General features: G+C 38.0%; 1 protein-coding gene across 10 annotated transcripts in view; it reads right to left on the reverse strand.

Moving 5' to 3' along the window:
- ERC2 (ELKS/RAB6-interacting/CAST family member 2) overlaps nt 1-12,186 on the reverse strand; it is a 622,345-nt gene that overhangs the window by 440,615 nt on the left and 169,544 nt on the right. For 5 of the 10 annotated variants that reach the window (XM_087887855.1, XM_087887856.1, XM_087887853.1 and 2 more), the window contains 2 exons: nt 8,920-8,961; nt 341-496 (listed from right to left, as the gene is read on the reverse strand). In XM_087887855.1, the coding sequence (XP_087743981.1) occupies nt 341-496; nt 8,920-8,961 (198 nt within the window). The remainder of the gene's footprint in view (nt 1-340; nt 497-8,919; nt 8,962-12,186) is intronic. The other 5 variants (XM_087887861.1, XM_087887858.1, XM_087887859.1 and 2 more) reach the window with 1 other exon arrangement.

The raw sequence follows: 12,186 nt of genomic DNA on the forward strand, positions 1-12,186 counted from the left end.
AACAGGAATGCCATTGTCATGATTTTTTATTCAAAGGGACAAAAGTACTTGTTCTGTGGCAATTTAATATGGTTTCCCCCAGGGAATGTCCTCAAAATAAGGCACATTTTTCACACTGGCTTGACATGGCTCTAACAAAGGTTGCCTCTGTACCTGAGATATAACATGGAAACTTCTCTCAGCAAGTGAATTACTAATGGGGGGAAAATCTACCTTGTTTACCAGGCAAGTTTTCTTTAATACTAGATACTCCTCTTCAGATCTTTTGTTGACACAGTACAATCACCAATCTCCTTCAAAAATCAGAATTTTAATGTCTTGTTTTCTTAGCTGCACATACCTTATTTTTCATGAACTTGGAATGACTCTTGTAAACTTCTATTTGTTTGATCTCTTCTTCTCGATCTTCTGTGTTCAGAACTCCATTTGTCTTCAACATCTGTATTTCATCTTCGAGATCTCTGATATTACGTTCCAGGGAAGCTATTTTTGTGTCCTATTTTTTTGTAAAGAAAGTGTTGGTATGCAATTATTATACAAATTATTTATATGAAAAGCAGACATATAACTTGTGATACAAGAGCAATAAATCTAAAGAACTAAGTTGGCACAAGGAACTGAAGCCCTTTCTTATCCAAATAGCACTGAGATAAATTCAGTAATAATTATGTAGCTGAATAAAAATATATACATTATTGTCAAAATTTTCACTTGTCTAAGCCACTAAACAGCCACTCTGAATGTGCTATGAATAGAAAAGTAGGCTGGAATGCAAAGTAATAAAAGAACATAAAGTAAAATAAATGTAAGAAAATGGACAAAAAAAAGCCAAGAAATCTGGGTCTAACTATACTTTTATTGTGCAGTGAGAAAGCAAAAGTTTATAACCTTTTTAAGACATCTGTTTCACTACCACATCTGATATAAAAAGCCACGGTCTCTTCAAATAAGATAAAACAAGAATGGAATAGATCCAAACCAAATGAAAGCCACCATTATACCACACTTATTTCATTACTTTCTAACGTGGAGCCATCTTAAGAAATGAATGGAAATATTTTAAAATTCCTTCAACTTGGGTGTGGAATCTTTCCCTACCCGCCTGTACAATACAGAAAAATAAGTATTCTGTTTCCAGCTACTGTGAAATTAAGGATGCTGGTACCCACTGCAACAGGCAGAAAAGTAGAAGATCATCTGTTCTCTTATGTTGGGCAGAACAATTGGTGAATGTGTGACTAACCTCTTCAGGCATTGGCCTGAAAATATGAGTGCACCATTGTTGCAGAAAATATATATTCTCTCAAGTTTCCATACAGTCAGCCAGGAGAACTGAAAGCGAGCTGTATGAATGAGAGTTTCGGTAGTCCTTGACTTGCAACTCTTCATTGAGTGACCATTTGAAGTTACAAAGGCACTTCAAAAAGTGACTTATGACCATTTTTCATGGCAGCATCCCCATGGTCACATGATTTACATTCGGATGCTTGACCATCGACTCACATTTATGATGGTTGCAATGTCCCAGAGTCATGTGATTCTCTTTTGCGACCTTCTGACAAGCAAAATCAGATTCATTTAACAACCATGTTACTAATTTAAGAACTGCAGTCACTTAACAAATGTGGCGAGAAAAGTCATAAATTGGGGCAAAACTCGCTTTAAAAAATTCTCACTTAGCAATATAAATTTTGGGCTCGATTGTGGTCGTACGTTGAGGACTACTTGTATAGTTTTTCTGCCCCATCCAATTTCCAGAATTATTAACAAACATGGAAGGCCTTCCTTTGCAGTGATCCAGATGAAATAAAGATAATGGTTCCCCTCGCACGTATGTGCTAGTCGTTCCCGACTCTAGGGGGCGGTGCTCATCTCTGTTTCAAAGCTTGAAGAGCCAGTGCTGTCCAAAGACATCTCCATGGTCATGGGGCTGGCATGACTAAATGCCAAAGATGCACGGAACGCTGTTACCTTCCCACCAAAGGTGGTCCCTATTTTTCTACTTGCATTTTTTACGTGCTTTTGAACTGCTAGGTTGGCAGAAGCTGGGACAAGTAATGGGAGTTCACCCCATTACATGGCACTAGGGATTCGAACTGCTGAACTGCCAACCTTTCGATTGACAAGCTCACCATCTGGCTTGATTGTACAAATTTGGCAGGGAAGCTGCACTGATTTGGTTAGACAGATCAAATTCTCTGGCCATGAGTACAAAATCAAGAAAAGCAATGAAAAATAACAGGTAGAATTCAAGATTTCTAAGAATGACACAAGGAAAGAAAAGGTTAAGAATCAAATGAAAACCAAAACTGCTGACACTATATTTGAGATTCATTTGAAGATTTCTTTAAACATAGCAATAGCACTTAGACTTATATACTGCTTTACAGTGTTTTAGAGTCCTCTCTAAGCAGTTTACAGAGTCAGCATATTGCCCCTAACAATCTGGGTCCTCATTTTACCGACCTCGGAAGGATAGAAGGCTGAGTCAACCTTGACCTTGTGAGATTCGAACTGCCAAATTGCAGGCAGCAGACAGGCAGCAGAAGTAGCCTGCAGTACTGCACTCTAACCACTGCACCACTGTGGCTCCTGAACATACTGTTCAGGACATACTGAATACTGAAACAACTGATTAAAATGTGGTAGTTTCAACTTTTTCTAAAATTCCTATATCTTTGTGTCTGTCAGATTTTTATTTCAAAGGTTTTCCAGAAGTGGCTGATCTCAGAGGCCTAGTAGGGTTAGCTCTAGATAGTATTAGGATACCGGATCATCTGGGAATTCCAGATAAAATTGAATACAAAATCCATTCAACTTTATTTCACTGGGCTGGAAGAAATTATTTCTTCCTTGCCATTTCCCAGAATTGGAGTAGATAACGCTATTTTGAAAAAATATATATTTTCATTAGTTCTCTACTTCTTCATTTAAAAAAAGGAAATGCTTCTCCATACAGTCATTCTATGGGCTCTACGCACTTCAATGCTTTCTTAGAATCCAAAATGATGTGCTGCATCATATACTGTAAGTTTCTCTCCTCTTTGTAGCACACTTGCAAGACCTGCATCTTCTAGAGCAGCGGTTCTCAACCTGGGGGTCGCGACCCCTTTGGGGTTCGAACGGCCATTTCACAGGGGTCTCCAAAACCCTCTCTTGCCCCCCCCCACACCTTCACTCACCCTCACCCTCTGCCTCTGTTGGATCGCCCGGTCGCCGTTCGCTTACCCCGCCCACTCCCAATCTATTGCTGCCTCCGGAGTCCCAGCTGATGGCTAGAGGGAAAAAAAACTTTAAATTCTTGCCATGGGGCTTCAAAGAGCTAGCTGCAAAGAGGTAAATTCCTGGAGCAAGTTTTTTTCTCCCTAGCTATGCTGAAAAGAGAAAGCGAAAGCAGGGTCTTAGCTGCAAGGTGACAAAATGAGGCAGAGAGATTTCTTTTTCTTTTTCCTCACCAAAAAAGGTAGGTACAAAACTGCAAACAATGGGAAATTTAGGGCAAGAGGAGGTTCAAGATTTTAAAATACAAAAGAAAAAAAGCTCTATTTAACTAGGGAATTGTAATAATTGAGATACTATTAATTGTATATTGTGTTGAAAGCAGAAACGGTTAAGTTGTGGTTTGGAGGAATATATGGGGGAAATTATTTGGTTTATTATTATTGGTAAATATAATTAATTGATTTGTAAGAAATTGGATTGCATGGAAATAATTGGAATATTCATGTTCATATTGATTAATATACAAAAAAGATATATAACTAATTGATTTATATTAAAATGTTGAATTTGTATTAAACAACTGTATTACATAATTAACCAATGTGAGGATGGATATGAAAATAGATGACAATGCGAAGGGGTATAATATAGAATAGAAGGGAAAAATTGAATTTGATTAAGATTAGAGATGAGGATGAAGGGTAATATTGGTTTTTTAAAAAAATAGATGAGGATTAAATATGGTAAAAAGGAAATATAGAAACTGTAAATTTAATTGAAATGACTAAATACTGTGTTGGAAGAAATATCCTTCTGGGTTCTGCTCCAAGTGGGGAAAAAGACACTGGAAACATGGAGACTGGAAAGATGTTTTAATGGTGGACAGGATCACATGGCTTGATGGGGCCCATTGTGTTAGTTTCTGTTGCTATTGTGTTGCAAATATCCTTTGACAAAGGATTGACTTTCTGCCTCTGACCCATTAACAAAGGGTGGGGGCAGGAAGGTGGGAGCTGCTTTGTCTGTAAAATATGCTTCTCCATTTCTCATCCAGGGAAATATAATATTCTGCCTTTTTAATATTTCCCAAAATATTTCATTCTTCTAGGAAAGGGGTGGGTGATAACCTCCTACAATTGTTTAAATTTGTGGACCGGCCAAATACTCTGTTCAAAGAAAATACGTTGTATGTTTGTATGTGTGTTTCTAATTATTGCTATTTATTCCTATTTGTTCTCTTTTATTCTTTAAAGTTTAACAATTCATTCTTTATCTTAATATCTTTATATTTGTTTGGGGTTGGCTTTCTTCCCTTTCATCTTTTTTATTGTACAGCAATCTTTCTCCTCAAACCTACCACCTCTGTCTTTTCTTTCCTTCTTACTTTCTCTTCCCCCCTTCTTCTTCTCCCTACTTCCTCTTCCTTTCTCCTTCCCCTCCTCTCTTCCTCCCTCTCTTACCCTCACTCCTACTCTAATTTCCCTTCCCTTCCTTCATCCCTCTCTATTGCTGTATCCTTTTATGCATATGGACTACTCAGAGGGCTGAAAAAGTTATTTTTGACTGATCCTCGCACTTTTGACCAGTCCTCGAACTTACGACTGTCCTCACAATTTATGTTTTTGCCCTATCTTGTCACCATGGTGAAGAGAAGCAGTTGTGAAATGAGTGACATGGTTGTTAAGAATGCTGCACGGGCATAAATGTGAGGATAGTCATAAGTGTGAGGACCAGTCAAAAGTGCGAGAACCTGTCAGAAATGACTTTTTTCAGCCCTCTGAGTAGTCCCTATACGCATAGCCATGGCCACCTGGTCACATGACCAGCTAACCACGCCCACCCAATCACATGACCTCCAAGCCACGCCCACAAAATAAGCCACGCCCACAGAACCGGTAGTAAAAAAAAAATTAGAACCCACCCCTGGTTGGGGGTCACCACAACATGAGGAACTGTATTAAAGGGTCGCGGCATTAGGAAGGTTGAGAACCACTATTCTAGAGAGTCTTTCTGGAGGACAGTAGATGTTAGGATGCCAAACCAGGAATAGGAAATTACACTAACTGTTCTTATGCTAACTGGGCCCTGAAAGTACATAATGTCTCTGCATTTAAATCCAGTCCAAATTGCTTAGAAGCCTCTACATTTAAAGGGCTTTAGAATGTTTTACTATAAATGGTATTTGCATCAGTTAACATATAACCAGGATTTTTAAAAAAAATAAAAGTTTTTTTATTTAAATAAGATTTCTTTCATCATCTCAGATTTGGTATCCATAAAGTTTTACATTTCCTCTATTTAGGCAGTAGCCAGTTTACCCCAATTTGTGTCACAGAGCTATGCATCCCGTCTGGTACTCCAGATGCTCTACATAGTTCTACAGTTACATTCACAGCAAGAAGATTTCATGTGCAAGCAGATTTTTGCATGTGCAACTTTTAATCCAACTCATTGTTTAACAAAAGGAAAAGGCATTCTGCTGAGGATTCAGAGTATTTAAAATTGACATTGATTTATTCAGAGAAATTTATTTTGGAGGCACTCAAAAACTATAGAATAACTCTATCAGAGTTATTGTACTTTCTATGTTGTGATCCACCGGCAACCGGCAGAGCTGGCAGCAGAGTCGGACAGTGAGGAGGCTGGGGAGGAACATGGGCCAGTCCTGGAATGTGGGGAAGGCTCGGAGAAGGGGTCTGTGTCAGAGGCAGAGACAGAGATGGGGCCAGGGCCATTGTCAGCACTTCAAGCACAATGAAACTTGACAGCCATCTGGGAGTTAGGTGCTGACTCGGGAGCCTCCAGAGTTTGACATCAGCGAGGCAGAGGAACAAGGGAAGCCTGTTCCCAGTGCGTGCATGCGCAGCGCTGCCAGAAGGCAAGAACAGTTAAGACAAAAGGGGCAACTCGGGAGTAAGGCTTGGAGATGATTGGCCCCTCCCATAAGACATAAAGGTGGACCAAAGGGACATGAGCCTTTGCAGGAAGCAACTTTGTTCACTCTGGTCGATTTAAATTCTGAAGCTCCGTTTTGACTCTGTGCTCCATGAGGCCTTGCAAAGCTAATTGCCAATTAGGTCTTTGGCAGCGTGTCAAGGGAGATAAAGGTGGGTGCTTATCAGCCTTACCCTGAAGGACTGTGGCAGACTTCTGTCGGACTCTATTTGTGATTCATGGTGGGCTGTGAATAAACAGAATTCACAGCTGTTGAAATAAAAATAGGGGTTTGGGGACTAAGCTTTTTACTGTCTCAGGAAGCCTAGGTCAGAACTTTCTACTGGAACATGCTGAACATACTAATGAATACATTGGAGGAAGATTGTGATTTTTCTAACCTATTGTATGCTGCTTTGAGTTATTTCAATTAAATGATGCAATAAACTGAATACATTAGTTAATTAATATACATGGTAGCATCTTCTGGGACCCATTTCAAAACCATATCTTGATCCGATGAAGCCAACAGACAGTTCTCCCATACAAAACATTTGAACTGATGTTCTAAGTGGCCTGATGGGCTTTATTTTATTATTGTACACACAATAATGTGAAATCACGGCTGCCAATTCTTTAGCTGGTGTTGGCCTTCAGACACATTGAGGTTTTCCCAGGAACCCAGGAAGTGCAAGTGTATTGGCATAATATAATTGCAGAGCCAAGCACTGTGGTTTTTTCTAATTGACAGATGGAAATTTTATTATTGTTTTCCGTTCACAACAATGTGAAGTCACAGTTGTCAATTCTTTAGCTGGGTTTGGCCTTCATAAGCATTAAATTCTTCCAAGAACGTAGGACCTCATAATGTATCTGCATAGCATGTGTGTGAACCCAAGCAGTGTGGCCTTTTGCAATTGACAAATGAAAATTGTGTCAATGCACAAGTGCTGTCCAGTATTTTTTTGGTATGGCACCCAATGTGCTGATAACCAGTGGGAAGGTTTAGGCCATAATTTTTTAATTTCAGTGTTCAGCTTTAAAACTTTGAGATCTTTGTATCTTTGTGATACTGTGTGATCTTTTCCAATTTTTTGTTTTCTAGTCTGTTATCCCCTGGTATTGCCACATTAATTAACTACATTTTCTCCTTTTCAACTACAGTTATGTTTGGTTTGGTATGTTATGTTTATTATGATTATTATTTTCTTTGTTTTTATCAATATATAATCTTTATAATAAATATAGATGATAGCAGCCAAATAAAATACCTATAATCTTTAAGGTAATATTTTATTTGTATAAAGAACATGAAATATGAATGATATAGTGCTGCAATACCTTATTTACATTTTTCTGGGGTAGCTCTGTGTGTAATTCTGAATTACAAGAAGCTTTTAATGGGAGAAAATAAAGTAATAAAAAAAATGAGGAAGCAATCTTGAGATCATTAATTGTTGCAGAAATGTAACCTAACCACTGGATCTTCCACAGCATTGCTTCTAAATCTAATGGTCTTCAAAAAGTATGGCTGTAAGCCTCTGCTTTCTTTTAAGCTCCTAAAACAGGCATAAAGATTTAAAACATTCAGGAAAAAACAGACTTAGTACTGTAAGCTTTAGATAGTGAAGTTTGATATTGTAAGAGAGCAAAAACACACAAAGCATTCACAAAAAGGGACACTAAAGGAAAATCTCACATGAAGCCCATTTGCAGTCTATCTGTGTTCTAGAAGGTCTAATGAACTAAAAATCTTCTATACAAAAAGTATATTGTCATTATATAATTGCAATTATTCCATTATTATATTTGTGTTGTTTTTATATATATAAATATTATATCCACGAGAAGGACACCATTGCTAGTAACTTCTTATAGAAAGTCCATGAAAGCTAAGATACCCATCAGGATTTGTTTGTTTGTTTCTTTGTTTGTCAGATTTTGAAATCACCTATTTCCCTCACAGAAAGACTTCTTATTTTGTAGAAATGCAAGTTGTGCATAGTACAGAGGTTGCTTCCTCAGCAGTAAAGATTTAAAATAGTTTTTATTCTAACCTACACAGAAGACTTGCTGAAGTATATAACATTAAATTATATCGGATAAAGACCAATTTAATTTAAGAAGTCATGAGGTAAAGCTAAACATGTTGACAAGAGCAGGACCTGCAGATATTCTCTTAGAAGTCAGTGAATCCCTGCTTGTATAGGCCAAGTATAGGCCAAGTAAAAGTTCGTGAATTTTGTACAGGAGGAGCTTGGAGCAAACTCCCACTGACATTTAGTCGGAATCATACATGGTGATGGGTGTCCACATTTGATGAAACGAGGGGCTAGGGGAAATTGTAAAAGTTCAGGAAAGTTTAGTGGGTGCTGGGAGATTCATGTTGTTTTAAGAAAACCTTAAGATAATATATTTTTGTGTATTTGGCAAGTTGTAAAGTCATATTTCTTATAAGTTGCCCTATATTTTAATTGGCACATACATTTTGTTTTACTCTAATTGTATTTGAGCCATTTCATACAGAGGGCAAGTGTATCATCAGTTCCCCAAATTTTATGCACACCACATTCAGCTGTCCTGATCAGGTGAAATTATATATTTTCCACTCCAAATTCCCCTTCTAAGTAAATATGTTCATATTGCAACTGTGAGACAATCTAGAAATTAATATAAAACTAGAGATAGAAGAGTCTAATACAAAGGAAAAGCTATGCAGTGCACACTACACACTCAGATTTCAGCAGCAGTGCTGTAACATACCTGAAATGCCACAGCAGGATCAATATATAAAGATGGTTGTGTCTGCAAGAAGCAAGGGGTAAACCACAAAACAATTCATTCACTTAAGAATTTTGGATATTTTATTTATTGCATCTCCATTAGAAAGGTGTATAATAAGTTCTTAATATGAGACTGCAAAGTTTCCCTGACTGTGTAAATAGCATACAATTCTTACCTTACCTTATCTCCTCTCTACTTGGGCCTCAAAGAGGCACCAAAATAAAAATGAAGTGTTTGATAACAATGCAACTTTGTTATCAATGTAACAATGTAAAGTTTAAGACTTTGCTATAGCTTGCATGCGGTCACGGATTTAGAAGTGATGGTTCTTCAGCCAGAATGTGCGAGATCAATGAAAAGGTAGAGCTACCCCAATTATTTTATACAAGAGTGTACCTGATCGTATTGCATTGTATGTCTAATGAGCATGTACAGAAGAGAAAAAAATGGGAGCAGGGATAAAGGGAAGCTGAGCACAGGAACAGGTAGTCCTCGACTTACAACAGTTCATTTAGTGACCCTTCAAAGTTACAATGGCACTGAAAAAAGTGACTTATGACCGTTTTTCAGAGTTACCACTTTTGCAGCATCCCCATGATCATGTGATCAAGAATCAGAAATTTGCCAAGGAATTCATATTTTTGACGGTTGCAATATCCCAGGATCATGAGATCATCTTTTGCCACCTTCTAATGAGCAAAGTCAATGGGAAAGCCAGATTTACTTAACAACCAGGTTACTAATTTAACAACTGCAGCGAATCACTTAACAACTATGACAAGAAATGTCGTAAAACAGGATAAAATTCATTTAACAAATGTCTCACTTAACAACAGAAATTTTGTGCTCAATTGTGGTCATAAATTGAGGACTACCTGAGTTTCTACTCATTTGCTTTTGAACTCTTTGTTCCTAACAGTTGCATGTGCATCTGTTTGTTAATTTACATTCAGTGACCTTTCTCAGGCTTCAACTAACTATTGAACATAGTTCAAGTGAACTATTAACTATGTTGTAGAAATTTAGTTTTCCCATTTAGGAATAAAGTAGCAGCAGGAAAGTACTTCTTGGTGCTTATGCTTACACAGTTTAATCTGTATTCTTGTGAATCGCAATAAATCCTGTGTATATGTATGTGTATAAATATATATTCTCAGAGAGAAATGTGCATATAACATACAAGTGCTCATTTCCTACAGTTGTGTGTGTGTATGTATGTGTGTGTGTGTGTGTATCATCCAAGAAAGTGTTTTAATATTTCAAACACTGTGATCTCAGGCTACCCTTTTAAGTATTTCAGCCACTTGTTCCCATATTATACTAACAAGAAGTTTATAATAATGTGAATTATAAATCCATCAGAAATTCCAAAGGTGTATGTGTTGAAAGCAGGGGTGAAATCCAGCAGGTTCTGACAGGTTCTGGAGAATTGGTAGTGGAAATTTTGAGCAGTTCGGAAAACCGGTAGTGGGAATTTTGAGTAGTTCGGAGAACCAATAAATACCACCTCTGGCTGGCTCCAGAGTGGGGTGGGAATGGAGATTTTGCAATATCCTTCCCCCAGGAGGGGGGGGAATGGAGATTTTGCAGTATCCTTCCCCTGGAGTGGGGTGGGAATGGAGACTTTGCAGTATCCTTCCCCTGCCACGCCCACCAAGTCACGCCCACCAAGCCACACTACACCCACCAAGCCATGCCCACAGAACCAGTAGTAAAAAAAATTTGGATTTCACCACTGGTTGAAAGTGATTATCAGTGAGTTATAGACTTGGGTTTTTTTCTGCCTGCACAAATGGTATTCTAACAGGCATGTTTGTAATAATGGAAATCGTTTGAAAATGTGTCAGGCTTGAGCTGTGACTTCTAAATCAATAAGAGCATATGAGCAAAGTCTATACAGTTATTTTGTGTAGATATTAAACTTTTCATTTACTAACATTTGAAGTATGACTAGAAATCAGAATGAGCTTAATACTCCTAGCTCATGTTAGGTTTAGATGGCTGATAGATAAGTAGATGGGTGGGTAGGTAGGTAGGTATTAAAAGACATATGGCAGATGAAATAGCCTTTCTAAAGACTATTTATGTTCTTGAAAATTAGCTTTCTGAAAATGCAGGAAAATGCTTCCTGAAATTGGATCAGATGCCCTCCTTTACATACTGTATATGATCTTACCTTATAGTTGTAAATTTATATATCATTTCACTGAGGATCTTAGTAAGTTATGTTTTGTTTGATTTAAGCATTCTTTTTTTTTAAAATTTGATTTATATGCTGCCCTTCTCCGGAGACTCAGGGCGGCTTACAATGCGTTAAGCAATAGCCTTCATACTTTTGTATATTTATACAAAGTCAGCTTATTGCCCCCACAAACTGGGTCCTCAATTTACCTACCTTAGAAAGGATGGAAGGCTGAGTCAACCTTGAGCCTGGTGAGATTCGAATTTACAGTAATTGCAGACAGCTGGTATTAATCACAATGCTATCAGTCTGCTGAGCCACCAGGCCCTTCTATTCTTATTGTTAACATGGGCTATACAATGGGGCTTTAAATCCTCTGAGGAGCAGGATCAAAGAGGGGAGATCTGATTCTCATAAAGATTATCTGTGTTTTTGTGATTTTCCCATTGAGCTAACTGGATGGGCTCAATGAGATAAACATCAGGGAGGAAATTCAGTCCAGGCAAGTATGGAAAAATCTGGAGAAATGTCTGGGTAAGCAGACTAGAAGAGGAAGAAGTACTAGAGATAATCTTGCAGGATTGCAGGAAGAAAGGAAATGGATAGGGAGGACAGCAAGCCTGTAAAGTGTCATTCTAAAGTCTGGAAAATACAAATAAAAGATGTAAATAGGAATGGAATTATAAGTAAGAAGGAAATCAGAAGAACGGGAACTGAGTAAAGTAAGTCAGAGAGCCAATCAAACTACATATGTCAAGGAAACTAAGTGTTCTGAGGTATGACAAACTCAAAGAGGAGGAGTCAATTTCCCCAACCAGAGTTGAAGAGAAAATGGGACAAAGCAATTGAGACGTGCATGAGGAAGTGCATGTGGGTGGTGACAAAAGGTGGTAACTGAAGCAGTAGGTATTAGTGTTTGGGGGAAGGAATTTGTTTGCCTGATTGCTAATAAAGAAAGGAGGAGATAGCAAATAAAGCAGAGACTAGAGAGAAGAAAGAGTGGAAATTCCACTCTACTCCTAAGTAGTCTGTGGTGGCAACAAGGAAAAGCTGCAGCCTCATCC

The sequence above is a fragment of the Pantherophis guttatus genome, chromosome 2, assembly GCF_059756535.1.
Source record: "Pantherophis guttatus breed Tessera chromosome 2, ASM5975653v1, whole genome shotgun sequence".
NCBI classification, from domain to species: domain Eukaryota; kingdom Metazoa; phylum Chordata; class Lepidosauria; order Squamata; family Colubridae; genus Pantherophis; species Pantherophis guttatus.